Consider the following 13,357-nt stretch of genomic DNA (forward strand, 5'->3'; position numbering starts at 1 on the left):
GTGCCTCTGGCTGCTGGGTGCCAGAGGCCACCCTTATACTGGGCTTTTGGGGAAGTGGGAAGAAGCCAGGACGATTGCCCCAGGCTTGGGCTGGGGGGCGGGAGAGTGGAGCTGATAAGAGGTTTGCTCAGTCCTCCCACCCTTGGGCCCTGCTCTCTGCTGGGACTTTAGGGACCTGCCTCTTGCCATAGGCAGGTGCCCAAACACCCTAGTATGCTCGAGAAAGCCCCAGATGACCACTGTCCAGGCATGGTTATCAGCACCCCTAAAGGGTCCCAGTCTGAACAATACTCTTTAGCCATAGGAGCAGCCTTCCTCTGGTCAATATTCCAGCAAATGAAGTGGAGAATCCCAGGGAGAGGGAGACCACAGGAGAGGAGGTAGGAGATGAAGGGGAGCCTCAGCCCTTCTGAGCTCTTCTCTAGACCAAGTATTTTCTGTGCATTGCACCCTTGAAACCTCACCTTCCTAACCTCAGTCCCATGAGAACGTATGATTAGCCCTACGGCACAGATGTGAAAAATGAGATTCAGAGAGGGCAAGTGACTTGCCAAGGTTATGCAGGAAGTGGGGGAACGGAGATTTCTAAGTCTTTGGGGCTCCCAACATGCTCTACCCACCCCATCTCTCTCTCTCTCTCTCTCTCTCTCTCTCTCTCACACCCTCCCTCCTTCACTCTCTCCCTCTCTCTCCCTCTCCTTCTCCCTCTCCATCTCTTTCTTATCTTTAATATGTGAAAAACTTATGCTCCTTCCTTTATGCTGTGGCTCTAGATCAGCCCTTGCACTATTACTCTTTGGAGTCAAATCATTCTTTGTTGAAGGTTGGGGGAGGGGCAGTCCTGTGTCTTGTAGAAAGTTTAGCAGCATCTCTGGGTCTCTACCCACTAGATGTCAACCGTGCCTCCCCAGATCGTGTCACTCAGAAATGCCTCCACACATTTTCAAATGTCCTCTGGAAAGAAAAAGTACCCCTGTTGAGGATCACTGATCTAGAACATGCTATCTTGTCCAAGCTTGAGGCATATCTTTCTGGCGGGGAGGCAGCAGCTGGAATGGAAACCTTCATGCAGAGTCGTTCAGATGCTCTGTGGGCCAGCCTCCCCGCACCGCCCCGACTCCCCATCTCCCACCAGCCCTCTGTCACGACCAAGGTCAGGACTAAGGGGAAGGCGCTTGCCTCAGTTGCAAAATTTAAGGGGACAGTAAAGAACTCAGTGGTCAAGATAAATAAATATTTGATGCCATCTTTCTTAAAAATCAGAGTCTATGTAAAGCTACCATGATGAACAAAACGTCAAAATATGAATCAATCAGGTTCCAGCCACATTCACTGCAACCCAAGGACAGGCCAGCAAGTGCTGAGCCTTGATTTTGCCAGACATCACCGCCAAGAGCTTGTGGCCCTGTCAGGGTGGGTGACTCCACTCTGTGATATCCTAGCATATTTGTTCCTTGGATTCCAGCCCAGCCCTCCTGTGCTCAGGGCATCAGGGACAGGTCACCCAGAGGGTGAAAAGGCCTGGATTCCTTCCACCCCTCTGCTCTCTCAGGGGACCTACAAATGGAGAAGTATCTGAGAGCTCACTTCTGGGCCTTGAATGCAGAGTAACGGTCTCGGCCGTTATCTCCCTGGCCCAACGGACGCAACCCCCAGCTTATCTACCTGACTTGGGGGTGGATTGACTAATTCCAGGGCCCAAAAACCTGGTCTCCAGAGTTCAAGCAGGAGACTTCCCTAGCTGGGGAGGGGTGGAAAGCTAGCCCCCCTCCCCCTTATTCTCCCCGGTCCTGGGGCCCAGGCCAGGGGCCTCATTTCACTCCGTGGTTGGGATGACCGAGAAGGTCGGCTACTCCCGTTAGCCAGCACCACGATAAGCTTTACAAGCGCTGTTTCATTTAAACGTCCCTGCATTACACACTAGGAAACGGCATCTCAGAGAGCTTAAATAAGTTACCCAAGATTACACAGCAAGTCAGAGGCAGACCTAAACCAAGACCTTTCAGCTCCTTAGTCACCCCACACCTGCATTCCCTCTACTTCCTCTCTCTGGCCTGCCCCTCCCTGGGGTTGACCTGGGGCAAAGACATCCCAGGGCCCTGCTCAGTCACCACGGTGATGTCTGATGTAAAACTGGAAATAACTCTTTTTTTTTTTTTGGCCGCGCCGGGCAGCATACAGGATTTTAGTTCCCCGATCAGGGATTGAACCCACGCCCCTCGCAGTGGAAGCACGGAGTCTTAACCACTGGGCCGCCAGGGAAGTCCGGAAATGACATTCTTGAAGGTCCACCATATTCCAAACACTGTGCTTCATTAAGGATTTCACATCCATTATCCTACTTACTTAATCTTTACAATCATCCTGCCAATTAGACACTGCCATCCCAGTGCGCAGACCTACCACACAAGCTCAGAGAGGTGAAATAACTCGCCCAAGCTCACACAGCTAGTTAGAAGTGGCATGTCTGACCCTAGTCTGTTTGACTCCTACATCCTCCTTTCTTTGATTCACCCAAATGCGTTACGCCCAGACTAGCCCACGGTGCCCACCTTTTCAGCATCCATGAAACGCCAACTCTCTGGCTTACCGTTTGCATCTATATTCATAGGGGTTTCAAACTCTGCCTCTCGTCTCAGATTTCCATCCAGCCCCACGTTATGCAGAGGGCAGCACAGTGTGATGTCTTGATAGAATGGAATCACCATTCTGGAGTCAGCCCCTCTGGGTCTCAATTTTCCCATCCCTAAACCGACGCTAATGACAGGGCCCACCTCAAATGAGATCAGCTCCAGTAAAGACCTCAGAACAGTACCTGGCATGTGGAGCTGGGGGTAGCCCTTGTCAGGAAACTGAGACTGAACTGTGACCCTAATCAACAAGTGGGCACCGAGAGCTGCCTGAGCTCCTGCTCTGTGTCCTGCGTGATGATGCCAGGAACGCTAGGGATACCATCGTAAAGACACGAGCTGAGTTTCCCAGAGCCTACTTAGCATCATTCTGGACAGGAAAAATACCACACAAGCCCTTCCCCGGGGACATAAGGCCAGTCCTCTTATTTCATTTAAAGCTTTTCTTGAGGGTATGCATCTTTAACATGTATCCTGTAATGTGCACTGTAGCGTGGACTGCTTGAGGCATTGCCACGGAGGGAATGCACCCACGTAACCCAGGCCAGGTCAAGATACAGAATGTTACCAGGAGCCCAAATGCCTCCTTCGTGTCCCCTTCTTTTTTAAAAAAAAAAAAATATTTATTTATTAATTCATTATTTATTTATTTATTTTGGCCACACCAGGTCTTAGTTGTGGCGTGCGGGCTTCTTAGTTGTGACGTGCAGACTCTTAGTTGCGGCCCGCATGTGGGATCTAGTTCCCCCGACCAGGGATCGAACTCGGGCCCCCTGCATTGGGAGCGCAGAGTCTTACCCACTGGACAACCAGGGAAGTCCCCATGCCCCCTTCTTGACATTAATCCCCCAAAGGAGACCTTTGTGGACTGGAAGTCACACTTGTGTCACAGACCACCGCCAACAGGAGAGGTTTGTGAGGAATAAAACAAGGTCCCACCTTAGCACAAAGTCTCTTGATACAGACCCTGGCACCTATTTAGTGCTTAATACATGAGGGGTTTTAAAAAAAGAGAGGATGGGGCTTCCCTGGTGGCGCAGTGGTTGGGAGTCCGCCTGCCGATGCAGGGGACGCGGGTTCGTGCCCCGGTCCGGGAGGATCCCACATGCCGCGGAGCGGCTGGGCCCGTGAGCCATGGCCGCCGAGCCTGCGCGTCCGGAGCCTGTGCTCCGCAACGGGAGAGGCCACAACAGTGAGGGGCCCGCGTACTGCAAAAAAAGAAAAAAAAAGTGGGGATGTGTGTACACGTGTGGCCGATTCACTTTGCTGTATTGCAGAAACTCACACACCGTTGTAAAGCAGCTATACTCCAATAAAGATCAATAAGCAATTAAAGGAGGGATTTTGTTACTCTTTATTAGTAGTACTGGAATAAAGGGAAGCAACGCCTCCCCACACCAGAATACAAAGTCCATGAGGGCAAGGAGGGAAAGTTCTCCCAGTGCATCCTCCACGGCACCCAGCACAGGGCTGAACTTGTAAGAGTGTGTCAGAATTCCACCGTCACGGATACCAAGAGAACAGCAGTTACAAAGGACCTCAGTGTGATTTCTATCTTTTTCAACTTCCTGTGCAACCTTGAGTAAGTAGCCTCTTCTATCTGGACCACCAGATAGAATAGAATCCCTGGGGCCATCTGTACTTCTAAGAATTTGAGGAGTCCTGGAGGAAAAGGGCTTCGGAGCATTGATGCCTTACTTTCTGCTCACCTCCCCATTAACTGAGCCTGGTTCTGTACAATGGGATAATAATTACTGATCAAACAAGGTCATCTTTGTAAGATGCCTGGTGCAGCAGGGGGTACTTTGTGGGTGCACAATAAGCGGTAACAATTAGTAGGTGCTGGTGTGCTTGTGTTACAAACATCTGTACGTTCCCGAATGGCAGGGAGCTGTGTCTTGTCATATTCCCAAACCTTACGTAGAGTTTGTCTTATATTGAGATTCCCCGGAAACACCCCTGAGGCGAGGATTTGAGTGCAAGTCGTTTCCATGGGAGGTGCCGGGACAGTCGTAGGGAAGAGGAGAGTTCATATGGGGAAGAGAAGACAGCCAATAAAATGTGCGTTATAAAGCCAGCTGCCTCAGTGGGTAACTGGAAGTTAATCTCACTGGGAAACCCTGGCAAGCAGTGCCGATACCTGCCCCAGAATTATTCCACCTGAGGGGGCAAAGGACTGGGGTACTCATACACCCACTCCTGAGAGTTGCGGGCTGCTCCCAGGGACATGTTAATATCCTGGCACATTAAGGCAACCACAGTTTGTGGGCGAGGAAGAAAAGGCCCTCAGATGTGGAGATGCAAATACAGTACATTGAGAGTTCACCTTGAAAGTTTGGAGAGAGATGCGTGGTGTCCTGGCAGCACCTGCAATGCACGAGCCCGGTAATTGGGTGTCCTATGAAAAGATCCACCTGAGCCCATTCCTCTGTCTCCAAGAGGGCCACACAGACCCCACCCCATGCTCCATCCTCCTTGAGAGTGATAGCTTCTGTCCCTTTTTATGAAAGACAGTAGGGTGGGGAGGTGTGGTCCTTGTACTGGCAGAAAGCTCGTGGGTGGGGCTAAGCAGAGTAGATCAATGGTGGGAAGAAAAAGAAATCAGTTTCAGGAAAACAATTTTATTGCTGGGGGCTGGAGGGGAGGGGATGGGAGGAGCCTGCCCAGGGAGATCCAGCTCAGTAGGAACAGATGAACGGGAGACCCACGCCACAGGGAGCTCGACGCCAGTGGCCTCCTGTGAAGATGCAACAGGAAGGGGTCTCAGCCTCTTGTTCTCCCTGACTCAGCCCCAGTAGGGCCTTCCCCTCTCCCTACCCCACACCTCAGTGGAGATGAGTCTGAAGAGCCAGGAGGCCTCTCCTTTGCAGGGTCTGGCTCTTCCTGGAGCCTCCTCCCTTCCAGGCCTTGCCATTATTCATCCCCACTCCCACCACCTCACTTCCGGTGCACAGGGTCACACATCTACCAGCACTGCCCCAGGGCTGGCCAGCAGCCCCGTATGCAAAATTCCAGGGAGTGCCGTCGAGCCAGCAAAAGCATGTGCAGCGACCCCAGGGGAGGCAAGAGGGAAAGAGGTGGGCTGGGACACGGGCAAACGGAAAGCAGGTAGGCAGAGCTGGGACTATCCCTGCCTGACCCTCCCGCTGCCCGCCAGGCATTGGCCCTTAAAGGACTGCTGGACCACAATGGACACAGTCCTGGTCAACTGAAATGCAGAGCCACAGTGACTGTCACCATCACATTCTATGCATTCCAGTGACACCCCCATCCTTTGGGCTCTAACAAGAGGCAGGGCAGGAGTTCCAACCCCATCCTACAGATGAGGAACGAGGCTCACGGTCTTGCCCAGGTCCTATAGACAGTCAGAGACTGAGCAGGACTCACACCTAAACATCCTGATTCTAAATGCTCGGCTGTTCCCGATGCCTAGGCAGCCCCCTTGTTGTCTCACCCAGGTGTCCATCTATCCCCAGTTCTTCAGGGGATTGTAGAGCAGAAGCACAGACAGATCTGCAGCAGGTTGAACATGGGCTGGGGTCAGGAGGTGCTCCCCACTGAGAGCTGGGGCCCCTCTTACCCGGCCAGTGACCTGGCATCCGCTCCGGACTTGGCCCTGGTCGATCTGTCGGACTAAGCACTGGATCTGGTAATTAAGGCTGAAGTTGTGGATGGAGATGAGTCTGCCCCGGTAGCACCTCTGGCAAGTTAACTGCAGGGCAGAATGAAAGAGGAAGAACGGTGTGCCCGTCCCCCAGGAATTCACATCACCTTAGTCCTGGGTGTCTAAGTCTCCAAAACTCACCCTCCACCGCCCCCCCCCCAGCCCCACAGACATTTGAAGGCTGGAGATTAAGAAACAACTTCTGTTTCCGCATGACCCTCACCTCTTACCCCCAACACCTCTGCGGGTCTCAGCCTCTGCTAACACCCCCAGGGTCCTCAGTGCGGAAAATGACCAGCGACACAGAGGCTGGAGACACCAGCTCCCTATCACCACCCTGGGCCTCAGCCTCAGGCACTGGCCACTCACCTGAGCATGAATAAAATTCAGGGGATCCTCACCAGGAGGAAGAGGCAGGTCTTGCATCCAGGGATGCCCTCCAGTTTTACTGTGTCCTCATCCTTAGGACACTGAAGGTCCCTGTCTACCTCATCCAAGGCTGAGATGGACTCAACAGCCCCCTCTTCCCTGGGGGCATCTTCACTTCCAGAGCCCCTGTCTTCCTCTTCCTCTAGCAGCATCCCTCCACAGGGATCTCCTTTGCCTCACTTTCTGGTACCTCCCCAACCTGAGCCAGGGTGTCATCTCCCAAGGGGCTCTCAATGTTGGACATTTCAGTTCCTGGCAAGAAGAAAGGTCAAGCGCCCCTCCTTCACATCTTCCCCTGTTCCTCCCCAGAACCACGGACAGCTCCCTCCCGGCCCCAGTCATTTGCAAGCTGAGCCCTGGAAAGAGAGGAACCTGGAACAGAGCCCCCCCCCCCCCCCCCCCCAGGAGAAGCCAACCTCGCACATGAGGTCCTGGTGGTTAAGGGCATGAACTTAGAGTCAGGCAGTTGTGGGTTTTGTTCTGGTTCCATCATCTACTAGCTTTAGTTCTTCGTTTGTGATATGGGTAGACCACACCACATACCTCATGGGGATGCTATGAGGATTAAAGGAGATAATGCCTAGAAAACGCTTAGCACTGTACACTCGGTGAGCTCAAAGTAAAAGAAGGGATCATTTGATCACCGTTTGCATCTTGCAGAAAGGACAACATTGAGAACGTCACAGTAGAACCAAGACTGCAGACAGGCAGATGCCCTGAGGAATCCCTTCAACTCCAGCTCTAGAGTCCCCGCTCCTTTCTGTGCAGAGATCCTGAAATAGGGGATGGCCAGAGAGGAAGGTGTGGCTATGTGACTCTGACCCTATAAACTATAGAAAGGAGTCAAGTAGAGAAAGAAAGGCTGAAGGCCAAGGAGACTTACTCAGATGAAAAGCTGAAACTGTCCCAAGTAGAAGAGCCAGAAGTAGGTGGAGTTTCATTTTGGCTTTATGCTGCAATGGAGAACAGAGCTGGACACACACACACTCACACACATACATTCATTCATTCAGTAAATACTCCCTCCCATGACCAACACAGAGCAGCTTGAAGGTAGAAAACCCTGCAACCCCAAATACCCAACTCACACCGCTCAGCCCTCATCTCCACTTGCACCCTCCCCACACCCTGCCCCAGGGTTTATCAACCTAGAAACGATGAATGGATTCAAGGGGCCGTGAACTCTGCAAACATAGACAACACATGGTGTGATGTTTCTAGGGTGAGTGTTCAAACCATCCATGAGATTGCTCTATGTCCTCCCAAAAGGCAAAGGAGCTTCTCACTTTACTGGATGATTTGTTCTCAAATTGCCAGGAATGGCCTCCAACCTTCTCCACCAAAAATGTCCTCCTTGGCTCTCGTAATCAGCGGAATTCTAAGACGTCCCCGAAGATCCTTCTCCCACTCTCGTGCACACGTGGTGCATAATCCCCGGGACTGTACATGGGGACATAGGATGGCATTTACTCCTGTGGTTGTGTTATATTATTTGGCACAGTTGACCTTAGGAGAGGGAGAATATCCCGGATGAGTCTGATCTAATCAGGCAAAAGCCCTTTAAAGTGACTGGGCTCTTTCTGAAGTCAGAGATTACAAACATGAGCAGGGGGCTTCCCTGGTGGCGCAGTGGTTGGGAGTCCGCCTGCCGATGCAGGGGACACGGGTTCGTGCCCCGATCCAGGAGGATCCCACATGCCGCGGAGCGGCTGCGCCCGTGAGCCATGGCCGCCGAGCCTGCGCGTCCGGAGCCTGTGCTCCGCAACGGGAGAGGCCACAGCAGTGAGAGGCCCGCGTACCGCAAAAAAAACCATGAGCAGGATTCCACCCAAGGGAGGCTCTCCGTTGCTGGCTTTGAGGACGGAGGGCAAGGAATGTGGAGCAGCCCCCATGTGACAGCCAGCCAGGAACAGCAGAAGGAACAGAATCTTACCACAACCACGTGAGCTTGGAAGAGGACCCTGAACTCTAGGTGAGAACACAGCTCAGCCAACACCTTGATTTTAGCCTTGAGAGACTCTGAGCAGAAAATCCAGCCATGCCATGCCCGGACTTCTGACCTACAGAACTGTGGGCTAATAAACGTGTGCTGTTTGAAGTCACTGCATCTGGCCTAGAAGACGCGCACAACCCTCGAGGCCCATTTCCTTCCCAGGATGAAATTTACAGTTGGTGCAATTCATGGTGGGGGATTGATTGGCACAGGGGAGTGTCCCACAGGAATGGGCTGGAGGGCCTTCTACAGAACCCAGGGACAGAAGGTCAGGAAATAAGGACAGGGAGAAAGAGAGGTTCGATTCCAGCCAGAGGTCCCACCACCCTTCCTCTCAGACCATAAGAGGCCGGTTAGCCTCTTCTAGCTCCAAGTTCTGCCCTCAGAGAAGCAATGAACTGCAGGAGACAGAACTTCAGAGCTGATCCACCGCCTGCTGCCTGGGCTTAGCCAACCCCTCCCTGGGGGCAGATAAGAGGTGGTGAAAGGACTAACATCATCCCCGGGGTAAGCAGCCCAGGAGATAGAGACCTGGGCCGTTGCTCTGTGAAATCAACCTTGATTGACAGCTCCTTTGACACTTCCCCCTTTGGATGCCCCAACAATTGACATAGAACAAGGGCTGGGCTGCTAGGGCTAGAAGGGCCTTTAGAGGTGGCCCAGTCCAGTCTCCATGCCTAAGATATGGAGGACTCAGACATCCTGATTCCCAGTTCAGCGCTCTTCCTTCGTCCTTGGTGAGAGAACCCCTCTTGGCCTCCAGGCATCTCCTCTCCCAGGGGCTGTGTACACACAACAAAGTTAGAAGGAATATGTCTTTGCAGTCAGTGCCCATCCTCCACCCCACCTTCCACCTTCAATACTTCCCCAGACCATCTACTTCTCTCCATCTCTGCTGCCACCTCCCTAGCCCAAGCTGCCAACGTTTGATAACGTACACCCGAGCCCATCATCCCCATGCTTGCCATTCAGTGTCTTCCCTCTGTGGCAGCAACTCACCCAAACTCATTACCATTGCCTTCAAGGGCCTCCATGGTCTGGCTCTTGTCTACTTGTCCAACCTCACTGGTGTGTGTGACCCTCGTCATACTGGTTTCTGCTCCATTGGCCAAGCTAAAGTTTGGTACTGGCTCCGTCTCATCTAGTGGGTCTCGGCTCCAAGGTCGCCTCCTCAGAGAAGTCTTCTCTGAGAACTCTTTCTAAAGAAGCCCACTCCAGGGACTTCCCCGGTGGCACAGTGGTTAAGAATTCACCTGCCAGTGCAGGGGATACGGGTTCGAGCCCTGGTCAGGAGAGATCCTACGTGCCGCAGAGCAACTAAGCCCCTGTGCTGCAACTACTGAGCCTGTGCTCTAGAGCCCACAAGCCACAACTACTGAAGCCCGTGCGCCTAGAGCCCGTGCTCCACAACTAGAGAAGCCACCACGATGAGAAGCCCGTGCACCTCAATGAAGAGTAGCCCCTGCCCACTGCAACTAGAGAAAGCCCGCGCACAGCAACGAAGACCCAATGCAGCCAAAAGTAAAATTAATTAATTAATTAATTAATTAAATTAAGAAAAAAAAGCCCACCCAACCCTTTCGCCTATCTAGTTACTCTGGTGCACATCATTCATTTACTTCCATCAGAACATTTGCCAAAGTGATAGGACCTTGCTCCTTCACTGGTTTCTTGTCTACTGTCTGTCTCTCCCAGTAGGAAGTAAGTTCTAAGAAAACAGGGACCTGGTCTTTCTTGCTCACTGCCTAGAAGTCTACCCAGATCATAGAAGGAGTTTTTCAATTAGTTTGAAATTAATCAACTTGAAATTTACTTCCTGGAGAAAGTCCAGCTGAGTTAAATTCAAAGTCCATTCATTTCAATTCCACAGGTGTCTTTCTGAGCCCCACCTGCCATGGACACAATCGTGGGCCAGGCTCTGTGCACTGGGTCATACATTCATTCATTCAGTAAATACTCAGAGGTGGTCTCTAATCTCAGGGAGGCTTCATGTAGCCGATAAAGCAAGACAAACAAAATGAACCTCTTAGTAAAACAAGGCACCGTATTGAGTGGACACTTAGAAGGATAAAACTTTCACTTGCTAGAAGATACCAATTGTCTGTGCTACCAGAGTCACATTAAGGGCAAGGGCAGGCAGAGAGGGCTTCCTTGTAAAGGTGTTCCTTGGACTGGGCTCTGAAGGATTGACAGACAGGAGAGGAGAGGCAGAAGAGAAGCAGGAGGCATTCTAGGAGCCAAACCATGGCCCTGAACTGCTGGAATGTGAGCCAGGATACAGATGATTGGTGTTTCCCGGAGGTTGAGTCAAAGAATGAGGTGGGTTCGTTTCTCGGCACCAAAGCCAAGCTCCTCCAAGGAGCAGTGCAGACTTGCTGGCCAGTTCTTCAACCCCCTCGACTCCTTACACGACAGTAATCTGGTTTCTGCCCACCCCGCATTGCTCCATGGAAACTACGCTTGCCAACGTCCCCACTGACCACCTAATTGCCAAACCCAACAGACATTCTTCAGTTCTTGTCTTATTTGACCTCTGTAGTGCCTGATACCTCTTTACTTCCTCCTTCTTAAAAACAGCCTCTTTTCTTAACAACTTCTCTAGCCATTCCTTCCCAGTTTCTGCTGGTGGGCTCTGCTTCCTCTTCTGGAATTTTAAATATTGGCCACCACCTGGTTTCTTGGTGCCCTTCTTTCCTAACTCTACACACGCTCCATGGGTTATCTCATCCACCCCCACGTCTCAAGCTATGAAATATATGCAGATCACTCCCAAGTCTTCATCTCCAGCCCCAGACCTGCTCCTCACCAGGTTTGGTCCACAACCACAGACTCACATATACAGCCACCAAATAAGCTTCCCAACTTGGATGTCCCATGTGCATTATGAATTCAACACGTCAGACTGACGCATCACACACATGCGTGCACACACACACACACACACACCCCTACACTAAACTGCTCCTCTTCTTGTGGTCCCTTTCTCAGGAGAAATCATCACCTTGCACCCAAACCCCCAAGCCAGGACTCTGGGGCATCGTCCACAATCTTCTCATCACCACACATTCACAGTCATAGTGCGCGTTCTTCGCCATCTCATCTACCCACCCACCCCCACTCCCCTGCTGCTCTCCTACCAACTGCTGACTGTCTTTCACCTGGATCACTTCAGTGCCTCTCAAATCACTTTCCCTTCCTCCTCTTACCATAACCTCCCCATTTCTTTTTTTTTTTAATTTATCTATTTATTTATTTGTTTTTTTAAATTTTTGGCTGCATTGGGTCTTCGTTGCTGTGCGCGGGCTTTCTCTAGTTGCAGCGAGCCGGCGGGGGGCTGCCCTTCATCGCGGTGCGCAGCCTTCTCATTGCGGTGGCTTCTCTTGTTGCAGAGCATGGGCTCTAGGCACGCAGGCTTCAGTACTTGTGGCACATGGGCTCAGTAGTTGTGGCTCGCAGGCTCTAGAGCGCAGGCTCAGTAGTTGTGGCACACGGGCTTAGTTGCTCCGTGGCATGTGGGATCTTCCCGGACCAGGGCTCGAACCCGTGTCCCCTGCATTGGCAGGCAGGTTCTTAACCACTGCGCCACCAGGAAAGTCCACCCCTCAACCCCACGTCTCTGATACATTGTCTGCTGCCAAAATGAGCTCCTAAAACCCCGAGCTCATCACACAAGCACTTTTCAATTATTTCTTCTTGCTCTTGGGCAAATACTTTCTTCCTGATCTGGCCCCTCCTTACCTCAACTTCAGCACTATTGACATTTGGAACTGGATACTTCTTTGTTGCAGGGGGATGTCCTGCGCAGTGTTGGGTGTTTAGCAGCAATGTCCTCACCCTCTACATGCCAGTAGTACCTTCCCCCCAAGTTGCAACCATCCAAAATGTCTCCAGATATTGCCAAATGTCCCCTTGGGGGCAGACTTGCCCCCTAGTTGAGAGCCACTGGTCTACAACCTCAACTCTCCAAACACACACACACACACACACACACACACACACACACACACACACACTCCACTCTGCTCCAATCATACTGAACACCTTGCTATTTCCCTAATGTTCTGTGAGCTCTCAGATACCATTTCATCTGCCCAGAAAGCCCTTTCCTCTCTAACCACTGTGCTAGCCCTCCTCTTCTACTAAGTCTCAGGCAAAGATCCACTCTTCCAGGAAGCCTGCCCTGATTCTCCCAGAGAGAAGTAGAAAGGAACCTCATGGGGCTTAACTCTAGCCCCGCCCCTATCCCATCTCACGGCAGCTGTCTTCTTGCTGTCTCCCCAGAAGACTGGCAGCGTTGCCTTTCTCACCTGTGTATCTCTGGTACCTGCAGTGTCCTGGAAACATGCCAAAGGCTCAATTCATGTTTGCTGAATAAGCGAATGAATGATGAAAAGAAATTTTTGTTTAAGATGAGTTGAGCAGGTGCTCCCTGAAATGAGATCTTAAGCAGGAATTTTAATAACAATAACAACAGCGGCATCTAACATTTAAGAAGCACTTTCTTTTATTTTTTAAATATTTTTGGCCACACTGCGTGGCACGTGGGATCTTAGTTCCCTGACAAGGGATGGAACCTGCCCCCCCTGCAGTGGAAGCGCAGTCTTAACCACTGGACCGCCAGGAAAGTCCTAAGAAGCACTT

The 13,357-nt window shown here is 51.7% G+C and overlaps 1 protein-coding gene across 1 annotated transcript; it reads right to left on the bottom strand.

The window, feature by feature from the left end:
- Positions 1-5,308: 5,308 nt before the first annotated feature.
- Positions 5,309-8,115, bottom strand: PRG2 (proteoglycan 2, pro eosinophil major basic protein). Its single transcript, XM_060019700.1, is given in 7 exon segments — positions 5,309-5,367; positions 5,572-5,685; positions 6,213-6,342; positions 6,696-6,869; positions 6,872-6,975; positions 7,607-7,676; positions 8,055-8,115. Coding segments are annotated over 6 exon segments (639 nt in total). The 5' UTR covers positions 7,665-7,676; positions 8,055-8,115.
- Positions 8,116-13,357: the final 5,242 nt, after the last annotated feature.

Source organism: Delphinus delphis, chromosome 8 (genome assembly GCF_949987515.2).
Source record: "Delphinus delphis chromosome 8, mDelDel1.2, whole genome shotgun sequence".
Taxonomy (NCBI): Eukaryota; Metazoa; Chordata; class Mammalia; order Artiodactyla; family Delphinidae; genus Delphinus; species Delphinus delphis.